Here is a 13,276-nt window from a genome sequence, read left to right as displayed (position 1 = left end):
GAATCAAAAAATCTCAACAAGTATCGTGGAATTCCTCAGGAGCAGATGCAAGGTTTGTATAAGTCGGCTATGATATCATTATGTGAAAATGAAGACTGAGGGTTACTGGGGGACGTCTATCCCAGGAGCTGTTGCAGTATGACCTGTGGAAAACAAGAGTGCAAATAAACCAACTTCCAGAGGAATACAAATCCACATAACCTGGCCAATAGTGATGCCAATAATAACCCCCATAATCCAAAGTGTGATCCACAGTGTCCCAGTGGGAAAAGAAAAAATCGTCCTTGTATTTATATTAAATTCTTCGCCTCCAGCCCTCACAGGGAAGAATTATATAACTTGATGGCCACAGGCAATAATGATTTCATGTGTCACTCTGTGGCGTATCATGGTTGTAACAATCTGTCACTGATGGTACTTTGCAGACTGACCAGTGTATTGTGCAGTGGGTTGAACAACATTCTCCTCTCCAACACTGTTAAAGACTCCAGTCCAACAACATCACTGGCCTTGTGAATCAGTTTGTTGAGTCTGTTGGTGTCAGCCACCCTAAGCCTGCTTCCCTAGCATGCCACTGCATACAGGAAAGCCTGGCTACCACAGTTTTAACATGCACTGCTGACAAAAATTTAGGGTCGGTTCACACTGGTCCAACACGCACTCTGAGTTCGAGAGCACAAGTCGCATGACATGTCAAAATGAATGGTCAGACTTCCTGCACTACTTTGGTCTGACCATGGGCATGATTTCAGCCCACTGATTTGAATGGAAGTCGCATCCAAGTCAGATCTTAACTGATCCAACTTGTGCTCTGAGATCAGAGTGTATGCAATGTTAGCAATGTAAAATCCCCTAAAGAAAACTGTGTCCCCCCCCCCCCCCCTCAAATCCATACTAGGCCCATTGAGTCTAGTATGGATCTTGAGGGGGAATCCCATGCCAAAATGTAAATAAACACAGTGTGGGGTCCCCCCCCCAATACCAGACCCTTATCCTAACATGCAGCCTGGCAGGTCAAGAAAGGGGGAGGGGTGAGCGAGTCCCCCCCCCTCCCCCTTATTCCTGAAGCATACCAGGCCACATTCTCTCAACATGGGGGGGTGCTTTTGTGTTAATTTTGATGTCAAATTTTGATTAATTTTTAGTCAGTCTTTCTGACTTAAATGCCATTTCAGCTTTAGTCGTATTTTAGTCATCTGAATTGTTTTAGTATTAGTTGGCTAAAATAGTGTTAATTTGGGCAATGAAAATATTTTAGTAGCCAAACTTAACACTGCTAGTAAGAATTGAAAAATCAAAAAATAAAATGTTATGCACTCTAGTAATGTTCTCCATTCACAGTGCAACTGCCTCTTGGAACCCCATTTAGTCATGCTGTGTACTGGAGAGGTCCTGGAAGCAAAGGCCTGGGGTGACCCGGATTAGCGGTAGTTCAACAGCAGTACCAGCGTGAAAGGAGCATGCCATCTAGGAGGGAAAGTTCCTGTCTGTTCATCACCTAGCCTTAAGCGGGACTTCCCATTTACCAGTAACTTTTTCTACTTGCCATGGGGACCTGGCGACTGGGATTTGGCCAGCCCTGCTGTATGTGTGCTCAGAGTCAGATTCTAACAAAACCAATGAAAATTACCAGCCAGCCTGCAACCAACCGAATTATCCTGTCTAACAGTTTGCGTTAAAAAGAGGTTTACTTTGCACACATTTGCACATACATGCGTAAGCTGCAGAGCCACTTCATGGCACCCCAATATTATCTGCAGTCCTAAGTATACATTTTTGAGAGCCTCCATAGTAGAAGCACATGCATAATAGATAGAGGGCAGGTGAGCCTGGAAGGAGCCCACCCCTCGTTAAAGGCACATGGTTGCACTGGCACTGGACATCCAGCATATAGCACAATGGCAGCAAAGACGTACAGTGCGCTCCCTGCAGGCTGGTTGTTAAGTTGAGCATGGAATTTTCTTTGGTTTTGTTTGACTGCTGCGCACTAGTTAAATTTTTTATTTTTTTTTACCTTAATGCATTTACTGAGCTTGGAAAAAATGCTCTCAAGCTCAGTAACTGCTTCCTAAGCTTGGGGGGCAAAAAAATGCTTTCTGAGCTTGGAAAAAAGCCAGATTTATACATCGTACACTCCTAATGAGCCTGGATGCATGAAGCCAGTTTTTTAATCTTTGCTTACTCCTAAAATAATTGTTTCAACTGCTTTTTGATTTTCTGGTATATTCACACTTATATCTGTCCCATACCCTGTTGTTGGGTTGGAAGAGTAAATTATCCTTTATTTTATTTTTTTTTTTTTTTTTTTTTTTTTTTTTTACATATTTAATCATAATCTTAAAAAATGTATATTCAGGTGTTATTGCCCAGAGCCATCAATCCTTCTCAAATGTTCATATTTTTATTTCATATTTTATTAACTGTCATAAAAGGAGAATCTTACTTTGGCCAAGACACCTCCTATTATATCTGTGTGGTTAAATGAGGTTTTATCTGACAATAACCAAAAAACTGCCTATGAAGGTAAGGGAAACCTGAGAATAAAATAAAAAAACTGTGCTGCTTTGACCATAGTTAAATAATGATCTTACTATAGGTGTAGAGTAGACCATTTATGTACCTCCCAAAGTCTGGCTAAAAAAAACTCCTTGAGATGGCATCATCTTGTCCTGTCTTTACTAAGACCACTACCAGCTGTTCCAAACCCCCTTGCATGCGCTCTCTCTCCCCTGCTACAGTATCTCAGATCGCAGTAATGTTGCAACAGAGGAGATGGTGTACAGGGGTTGTGCGCTCACTCCTATGGTGTTGGGGTGAGCTGTAGTGGCTGAGAGTGTCTTAGCAACAAGGAAGGGTAGGATGATGCCACCCCCTGGGAGTTTTTTTGGCCATGCTGAGGTACACAAATGGCTTACGCCTATAGCAAGGGCATTATCCAACTTTAGTCAAATCTGCACAGTTTATTTTTTATCTACAGACATCCCTTACCTGCATAGGCAGTTTTTTGGTAAATATTGAAGAAGAACTTTTTAGATCGTGTAAGTGAGCGTTATAACGCCTTTCAGTTTTTTTGCATCTGTGTCCCATTGGGGAAATCTCCCTTTACTTTTTGTTCTATAGCCAAAATGGGAAGTGAGAGAAAATTGCTCCAATGTAAGGCAATCCCTCTCCCTGGTTGTTGCCAAAACTTTCGTCCTCTTTGGAAGATTTCCCCTCTATGACTGTTCTGGGAAGAACCCAAATGTCGGGATTTTCTTTTACTTTCATTCTCGGTGGTAACGCAAACAGAACATGTAGCGTGAATCTCCCTAATACCCGTTACACCCATACCGAAATTCAGTCGAATTCAGGTCAGTACTGACCAGTTAACGACTGGCTTCTGTCGAATGGTCATGCTGGAATACCAGCATTCAATCAATGCCAATGGCTGCTAGTGCTGATCTGTGTTTGTGTAAATGTATGTACTCCTTTGGATTGAATAAAGGATGATTTTATTGATACTCACATGGTTGTTGACTTCAGTTTACATTGGAGGGTTTTGTGTGCAGATTGTAGACCGCTTGTTAGGCACAGTAAGTGAAGAGAGCTCTTGTGTTTGTTGCCCTCCGGGCACTGTATCTATACTGACTGATATGGCACAATTCGAATTCTACATCTATGTCATTTTGGTCTGTAACGTTTTTTTTTTTTTTGCTTTTTCTGTTTGCTTTATTTTCAGTTTTATAAACAGAAAAAGAACACCTTTAAAAAAAAGTGAAGAGAGCTCTAGCCTATCCTATACTTGCAATTGGGTTGTAGTGCCATTACCTTACATGATTAAAAAAAAAAAACATTTTGCACTTAAATGTTCTGTGCAATGGTGATTTCCTCTTCTTGGGTCCCCCAAGGCGCTCTAGGCTTCTGCTGCATGTGCCACCATAGGAAGCCGCTTCCTATGGTGACACACATGTCTGGGCTTGATCTAGGGTTGTCATCTCATCCCTTTTTAAACCAAAAACATTAATTGCACAGGTTCTGTGGCTGATTAAGGTGGTAATTTAAACTCACTTGGTGCATTATCTGCATTAAATTAGCCTCAGGTTTAAGGCCTGATTCACACCTATGCATTTTTAGTGCTTTTTGCATTTTCCAGATTTGAACTGCAAAATGTGTTCCATAGGAAATCATGTTAAATGGACTGTAGTGTGTTTCTGCAAAATGAAAAAAGCACTAAAAATGCATAGGTGTGAATTGAGCCGAAAGAGATAGGGTGGCAACCCCAGGCTTTGATCCTGAGCCAGGCTATTTGCATCTATTGACACAGACAGCGTGGCTCAGCCCTGCTCCCCGCCACTCTCTGCTCACTGTATTTGACTGACAGCAGTAGGCACCAATGGCTCCCGCTGCTCTCAGCCAAACCTGTGAGAGCGGACAAAGGAGAGAAGACCTGCAGGCGAGCACAGCGCTGGATCAATACAGGAGTCAGGTAAGTATTGGAGGGTAAGGGGAGAAACAGGCATGGAAAGTTTTTTTTTTTATCTTATTGCATAGAATGCATTGAGGTAAAACACCTTATGGCTTAAAACTTCCTTAATAGGGCCCCTGACAGTTGTTATAATTCCTCTCTACTCTATTCAAAACAAAAAAAAAAAAATGATTTTATTTATGTTTTGAATTTAAAGGGTTAGCTTACCTTTTACCAAAAAAATAAATAAAAATAAATAAAACTGCCTATGCAGGTAAGGCGTGCTTTTTAAACAAAAGTTTGCAGCTTTGACCAAAGTTGAATAATGGCCTTGCTATAGGTGTAGGTCATTTATAGAGATGGGCTGGGGTGTGTTTCGAAACCCCATGTGCCTATGGTTGCAACCTTTTTGATCCCTTTAAACACATATTAATTACACAGGTTCTGTGGCTGATTAAGGTGGTAATTAAACTCACTTGGTGCTTTATCTGCTTTTAATTAGCCTCAGAACCTGTGTAATTCAAAGGTGTTAGGGTTTAACGGGATGAGGTGGCTACTCTAGGTATCGGGAACATGTAGAGTTGCCACTTCATCCCTTTAAACCCTAACACCTTTGAATTACACAGGTTCTGAGGCTAATTAAAAGCAGATAAGGCACCAATGAGTGTAATTACCACCTTAATCAGCCACAGAACCTGTGTAATTAATATGTGTTCGGGTTTAAAGGTATGAGGTGGCAACCATACCGATACCACCAGGAAGCCGACACTGCTAATCACAGGCAGTGAGACATTTCCCGATTTGTGCAGCCGCAAACCGGGAAATGTCTCACTGCCTCTGATTAGCGTTGTGCAGTGTCAGTTTCCTGGCGGGATCGGACCTGTGGGGTTTTGAACAAGCCCAAGCCCATCTCTAGTCATTTAGATACCTCCTGATGCCTGACTGGAATACTCCCAGGCCTTGGCCTAGTCGTTACTGCTCACTTCCACCATCACATGAGCCAACTCTTCTCTGATTCGGTCCCCTGATGCAGTAACTCTGAGTTCAGTGTTTGTGAATTCGCTCCTGTGATGGTGGAGGTGAGCAGTAATGACTAGGCCTCAATTAGCAACATCCTGGGAGTATTCCAGTCTGGCATCAGGAAGTACATAAATGGCCTACACCTATAGAAACTTTAGTCAGAGCTGCACAGTTTGCTTTTATCTATAGTAGCCTTTACCTGCATAGGCATTTTTTTTTTTTTTGGTAAATGTAATTTATTCATAAAAATTTACAAAAAATAGCAACTTTTGCTTCTGCGTTCAAATAATCTCATGAAGTGTGTAAGGGAGCCTGCATATGATGTGTTGCTTTTCATTAACTTGCAAGATTAATGTTTGCCACTAGAGGGAGTGTCTGGATTTCTTTTGGATCTCTGTTTCTATTTTTATGACTGCTTCCTTTTCCCACACCCCTGTCAAGAAAATGCCTCGTTTATATTAAATCTTCTCTGAGACTTTTCTTTCTTTCTTTTATTTCTGTGTGTTGTACTTGCAGCAGGCCACCCTCCCAAGCCTCTGTTTTCCCCATCTCCAGGCATTTGTATCCTTGTGGCAGAGAGGCCTAGCCATCCCCAGCAAGGCCCTGCAGGATCCCCAGCCTGTAGTAGGAAGTGAGGAGAGACAGTCAACAAGGCATGGCACAGGCACTGACCCAGGAAGAGGAGCAGGTAATCCTACCAAATGTTTTATGCATGTGTATGGAATGTATAATATGTTGGGGTGCACACATGGAATGTATAATATGTTGGGGTGCACAGAGAGAATTGCTGCTTCTTATGTAATTCATATATGACTACAGCTGTGCAGTCAGACTAAAAGAATCAAATGTTCCTGGACAGTGAAGCGTGTTGTCCTAATTCCGTATTATGTCCGGGGACCATAAAGTCATTGTGTAACCATACCGGTCACCATGTACCTATAGAAACAACATTCATTGTCACTTTAGCAGAGGAATCGGAATGGATTTCCATTTAAATGTAGGCCATGTTTGTGTGAGTGTCTATATAAGTCTTTATCAACCTTTTTAACTTAGAGGAGCCCTTGAAATAATATTTACAGCTCCCTATACATTAGCAAGACGGTCATTGGGAAGCATGCTGCTTACATTGCTGGTCAGTAGGAAGAATCGCCCCCCAGTTTATAGATCGCTAAAAAGGTCATTGGTGTCAGTGGCTACATACCAGAGCTTTGGAAATTGCTCACTTCTCGTAGAACCCCTAGAAACTTCTGCAAGAACCGCCATCGTTCCACAGAACCCTGCTTGAGAAAGGTAGTGCTATGCACTGAAAGTAGTTGTAAAGCTTCAATGTTTTGTTTTTGACTGAAAATAACAAACATGTTATATTTAAGCCCATTATACGGAAAATACCGCTTTCAAAAAGATCGTACGATGATCAGATTGTTAGTACTACAGAGCTTTTCGAGAGCCGATCATGACAGTTCATCTGATATTATTCTATTGGACATGCACGGAAGTTTTTTTCGTACAATGCCAGATCATATGATTTTCATTTAATCAGTACAGCTATCATTCGAAAAAGCAATACAAATGAATTACAACACATTACATCGCTTATGAATTTTTATTCTGTCGTACGGAAATTTTCGTGACTTTGGTAAGCTCCTCAGATTCGATCTAAGATTAGCATGCAAAACAAACAAAAAACTGACAATTGTTCATCCAATAATCTCATCATGTGGCATTACCTGCTGTGTGCAATGGTTTTGCACAGAGCAGCCCCGATCCTCCTCCTTCTGGTGTGCCCCACTGGCACTCCAGACTCTTTCTCTTCATTTGGTGCCCCCACGAAAAAATGCTTCCGAGTTCAGCTGCTGAGTCCAGCTGCGTCCATTGACACAGCCAGCAGGACTCAGCCCTGCCTCCTGCTCCTGTGTAACCGCTTTGGAATGACAGCAGCAGGAGCCATTCTATCAATCTGTCCAGTGAGGAGAGCGACAGCGGCTGGAGCTGCTACGCTCGTGCACATTGCTGGATTGGGCTCAGGTAAGGAAAAGGGGGGGTCTGGGGGGGAGCTGCAGCATAGAAGGTTTTTCACCTTCAAGTAGTTGTAAACCCTGTTATACCACTTGTACCTACAGGTAAGCCTATAATAAGGCTTACCTGTAGGTACTGTTAATCTCTCCTAAACCTGCACGGCTTAGGAGAGATTGACCATATACGCTTGTGGCGCTTCATTGGCGCATGCGCACTAAGGAAACGGCTCGATCATGCCATTTCTAAAGGGTTTGTGCCACCACTGGAGGCTTCCGCACGCACACATGGGAGTGACGTAATCGTGCCTCAGGCTAATCACAGCACCTGGAGCCCACGAACCCAGGAATAACTCCGGGAGGCATGTTGCCGGTCACAGTAGTGTGCTGGGACCGCTGCAACAGCTTCAATCTAAGGTAAGTATTTCATAATGAGCTAGTATGTGATGCATACTAGTTCATTATGCCTTTGTCTTGCAGTTTTTTTTTTTTATATGGGTTTACAACAACTTTCATCCATAGAATGCATTAAGGTGAAAAATCTTGAGACTTTATAACCACTTTAATTAACAATGTCCAGGGCTTTTTTTTTCCCTCAAACAGTAGGTGCTGTGATAGGGATACTTTGAGAACATGGTGAGAAATGGCCAGCAGGCCTTACTTCCACCCATGGCACCCAGTTGTTTCTGCAAGCGCTCCCGTGTACTTGTTAAAGCGGAGCTTCAGTCATTTTTTTTTCAACTTTCCATCTATTGCCCTTGTTGTTTTAACTTTGGATAGTAAAAAAAAAAAATTCTGTCAGTAAATACCACTTCCTGTTTCTTATGTAATAAAAAGCCTAGACTTATGACATCATGCACAGCTCTCTCTCTCTCCTGAGAGTTTTCCAGGAAGGGAGGGGGGAGGAGTCATAAGAGGGCCAATGAGAGCTGGAGGTGTGCTTCTGTGTAAATCCAGGAAGTAAACAGACAGCAGCTTCAGCTGCCCACGGTTAAAATGGATGCAGCCAGACTCAGTGGAGGGAGATTTCTGCAGCATATTTGGCAAGTACAGAATCACAGTATATATAAAATATGTAAAGTGGTTGAAGGGGAGCTTCAGAATGGCAAAGATGTTTTTATTACTAATGTCAGCAGACTGCAGTTTCTCGTTAGGCTGCTTTCACACTGTAGCGGGAGCGGCGTCAGCGGTAAAGTGCCGCTATTTTTAGCGGCGCTTTACCGTCGTTTTAGCGGCGGTGTGCGGGCGCTAGCGGGGTGGTTTTAACCCCCGCTAGCGGCCGAAAAGGGGTTAAACCCGCCCGCAAAGCGCCGCTGCAGCGGCGCTTTGCCGGCGGTATTGCCGCGGTGTCCCATTGATTTCAATGGGTAGGAGCGGTATAGGAGCGGTGAATACACCGCTCCTTCACCGCTGCAAAGATGCGGCTAGCAGGACTTTTTTCACCGTCCTGCCAGCGCATCGCTCCAGTGTGAAAGCCCTCCGGCTTTCACACTGGAGTTAAAGGGGCCGGTTTTTTTCAGGCGTTACACAGACGCGATTTTTAGCGCTGTAACGCCTGAATACCGCCCCAGTGTGAAAGCAGCCTTAATGTTACTTCAGTGCATATTGCTAGTTGTTCATTTTATTTATTATCTCATGTGGTCCTCCTGTGATTTTTTTATTTTTTTAACTACATCTCTTTTTTTTAGCACAGGGCAATGCCTCTATGTTGTGGTGTGCTAAATCTCATGTTTGTTACAGTGCATTTCAGATGTGTGTTGGGGTTCAATTCATTTTGCATTACTACACATCACAACATACAGTTGCACAACTGCACAACTAATGGCAGTGCTTTTGGCAGATTCATTAAAACATAAGTAGGCCAAAGCTCTTTTGGCCATACTTCTCCTGTAGGTCACAGGAGTGCACTTGCTTCTGCTCTCCTGTGAACACATCCACATTCAGCATCTGATGAAGAGGGTTTACCCTCGAAATGTGTCAGCCACCACGGATGCCTCCTGGTCTTCCCAATCTATTGGTAGACTACAGTGAGATTGGTCTCACTTGCTTTGATATGCGTACATTTTATCTGTGTTTGTGAGTACGGTATAATAATTGTTATTCTATTTTCAAATAAAATGTATTGTGGTAATGCACTAGGTTGGTGGGCCCTTCTCTTGTCGTTGCTTCTTAGTTCTGCTCTCCTGTGACCCAGACTCAGCTCACAGCAGGCAAAAGCTCACTGTTGGCTGACCTCACACAGCCAGTTTCGGCTCTGCAGGGATCACAACAATAATTTCGGGATCCGCCAGGATGCCTGACTGGCAGCTGGTTCAGCCTCTCAGTGCGCTGCTGGGAGCCTGAGCCAGCCACTCCCACCCCCTCCACAGCCCAGTGCTCCAGTGAGTGCTGGAGGGACAGATAGGTGGCAATTACTGATTAGAGTGGACACGAGAACTGAGCGATCAGTGGTCTTTGATCACTCAGTTCTCAGTGTAGAGCTGGCTGGGCACAACTCAGATCAATGCTGCAGCCACCTAGGTGAGAAGGTATGTTTAATTCTTTAGGATCCTGCACTTTTTAAAAATTTGTCAAAGGAGACATGGTGGGGGAGGGTGACCTTGAGGCCAGGGCATTCATAGTGGATCTGCCCTACCTCTGCACCTGTCACACAGGCTCAGCAGCCAAGGAGCTAAATTGTTGGGTGGGTGGAGCCTGATGGGGGTGGTGAGAGACTAGTCACCATTAGAGCTGCCTCCCTTAGATTGAAAAAAGACTGCGGCTGTAGAATCTGCCCACTGTGCCTGCTGTGAATCATAAAGGAGATGGAGATGAAGTAGAACTCTGAAAAACTAGTTTCACATCAGGTCCGCCATCCTTGAGGTTGACAGAATGCTTCTGTGGGCAGATTTAATAGCCTGTAGCGGGCTTTGTTTCGGCTACGATAGCCACCCACTGCCATCCACTTTCAATCATAAGGCGTGTAGACTTGATAAGGAACTAGGCTCTCAGAATCCCCTTTAGGCTCTGCCCAATGTCAATGTTCAGCCCTGTGTCACTGGTTGCTAGGACACTGGCGGCTTGGGTCCTAGCAACCAATAAACAACACAATACTAAAATTAATACACTGCAGCTCCGCTCTGAGAACTCTGGCCCATCTCTGTATGCCAGTTAGTTGATCCTTCTAATTAGAAGTACTTCTAATTTCCTTATCAACGAAGTGGCAGTAATTCTTTTTTTTTTATTTGCAGCCGTAGCAAGACATTGTGAAAGTGGTGCAAATAAGAACTACCCGAATCTGTTGCACATGTCGAAACTCTTTACAAAAACTGTTGCAAGGCTTTTATGATTAGGCACAGTACTTTCTAAAAGGACCATACTGCCAAAAAAAAAAAAAGTTGCAAATGCTTAATGGAATTCCCCTGAATGTGTTGCCATGCAGTATAACGTGGGTCATGATGCTTGTTGGTGTGATTAAGCCCACAATGAAGCCTTAACTTGACATTCCTTTTTACAGGGGGAGTAAATGTTGTGTTTGCACAAGCCTTTGAAGGCATAGTACTGCCTATGCAAATAAAGGACATCTGTAGATAAAAACAAACTGTGCAGCTTTGACCATTTATTTCATGTATTCATTTATTACAGGTTCTTCTATAGCGCCATCAATTTACGCAGAATTTTACATACAGTTGGGAAAATCATAGGTTTATTTTCAATAATAGAGACAGAATATCGACCAAAAATTCCAGAAAAAAACACATGATACAAATGTTATAAATTGAGATGCAGTTCAATGAGTAAAATAAGTATTTGATCCCCAAGCAAATGGATCCAAAAAACGGTGCGCTCTTCCTTTAAGTCATATATCAACCAGTGATATACCAATTGTGAGAAAATAAAGTACAAGTGCTAATACACTGAAACACGTGCAATACAATATAGAATTGAGAAATGAAATATAAAAAAATGCAATATTAGTAATTAAAAGTCCACTATCATAATGAATAAAGTGCTCAGTGCTATTAATCCAATGTCACGTTTCAAAGGTGCTCCACTGCTGCCAAAATGTGCATCTTTAGTATGAAAAAGATAGCCTCTTACTGGAAAACATGGATCTCGATTACACAGATCAAAACCAGCCCACAATCAGTCTCTACAATGGAAGCTCCAATCTCATAGGGATCTCGACCGTGCTTTAAACTGAAAGTTGCTTACCATGCAGACATGTATGAAATGCAAACAAGGAGAAGCCGCATAGCGTAAAACAGGTAGGTAGGTAAATAAAGGAATACACTTACAATGAGGCTGCAAAATCCAAGCAGTATCATAAAATCAAGCTGGACGCGGTGTCACCCGTCACAAGTGCACTCCACCTGGTACTCACTCCACTGAGTACTTTACTCATCAACACATGCTAGTGGACTTTTCATTACCATTATTGCATTTTTATAGTTCATTTCTATGCTATATTGTATTGCACATTATTCAGTGTATTTTTATTTTGCAGTGGTTCATGAGATTATAGAGGCTCAGCGCAAAAATATTATTTTTCCTTTTTTGATCCCCAAGCAAAACATGACTCAGTACTTGGTGGAGCAAGTACAGAGGAAAGATGTTTCTAGTAGTTGGTTGCCAGGTTTGCACACATCTTAGGAGGGATTTTGGTCCATTCTTTTTTCCAGATCTTCTCTAAATCCTTAAAAGGGTATCCTATGCATTAAGGTGAAAAAATATCTGGCAGTGACCGGCCTCCCAGCCCTCCCCCATTTTACTTACCTGAGCCCTGGAACATGACCCGGCGGACACGCTGTCTCTCTGTCAGGGGTTCTCAGCTCTTGATTGGATAGATTGATAGCAGCACAACCATTGGCTCCCGATGCTGTCAATCAAACCCGATGATGTGGGGGCGGGGCCATGTCATACATTCAGCAGCTATGAACGCCGAATGCTGGACTTGGGAGCACGCCCGCAAGATAACCCCCTCGGGAATGCACTTCTCCTAGGGGGTTATCTGATGTGGGGAGGAGAGCCACTGGGGGCCCCCAGAAGAGGATGACCAGGGCCACTCTGTGCAAAACGAGCTGCACAGTGGAGGTAAGTATGATATGTTTGTTATTTTAAAAAAAAGATGAACTCATACAATCACTTTAACCACTAGGCATCCGCTCTATAGCTGAAAGAAGGGAGGGGGTCCCTGGACGTCCTCCTGTTTACTTCCCCTCTGCGCTCTGCCGCAGGTGCACATTGGGGAAATTCTGTGTTAGTCGTGTCCCTTGGACACAGCCAATTGTCCCCAGTGCCACCTATCACTGCCATCAGTCCACAGTGCCACCTGTCCCCAGTGTCACCTATCAGTGCCATCTGTCTCCAGTGCCACCTGTCCCCAGTGCTCCTTGTCAGTGTCACATGCCATCTGTTATCAGTGTCACATGTCATCAGTGCCACGTATAAGTGCCATCTGTCGTCCATGTCATGTGTCATCAGTGCCACATATTAGTGCCATCTGTCATCAGTGCCACGTATTAGTGCTATCTGTCATCAGTGCCACGTATTAGTGCCACATGTTATCAGTGTCACATATCAGTGTCACGTGCCATCAGTGCCACATTCGTGTCACATGCCATTGTCCTGGTGCTCCAGGGCCTTCAAAAGTGTAATAGGTAGTCAACAAGTTAGATGTGTAATTTATGCTCCTAGAGCACGGATGTGCTCCCTGCATGTTGGGCCTCTTTAAGTGGCTAGGCTGTGAAAAAGTCCCACACATGTGGTATCGTAATACTCAGGAGGAGTAGCAGAATGTATTTTGGGTCATTTGTGGTAT

General features: G+C 43.4%; 1 protein-coding gene across 1 annotated transcript in view; it reads left to right on the top strand.

Moving 5' to 3' along the window:
- Nucleotides 1-5,849: 5,849 nt before the first annotated feature.
- The window catches only part of PTPN9 (protein tyrosine phosphatase non-receptor type 9), a 101,873-nt gene continuing 94,446 nt past the window's right edge, over nt 5,850-13,276 (top strand). The window contains exon 1 of the mRNA XM_077473008.1: nt 5,850-6,152. Coding sequence (XP_077329134.1) covers nt 6,120-6,152 — 33 coding nt within the window. The 5' untranslated portion in view covers nt 5,850-6,119. The remainder of the gene's footprint in view (nt 6,153-13,276) is intronic.

This window comes from Lithobates pipiens, unplaced genomic scaffold (genome assembly GCF_037356315.1).
Source record: "Lithobates pipiens isolate NorthernLeopardFrog02 unplaced genomic scaffold, aLitPip1_a1.2 Scaffold_8, whole genome shotgun sequence".
In the NCBI taxonomy this organism is placed as follows: domain Eukaryota; kingdom Metazoa; phylum Chordata; class Amphibia; order Anura; family Ranidae; genus Lithobates; species Lithobates pipiens.
The sequence above is the reverse complement of the archived record's forward strand: the minus strand, read 5'-3'. Positions and strand labels throughout refer to the sequence as shown.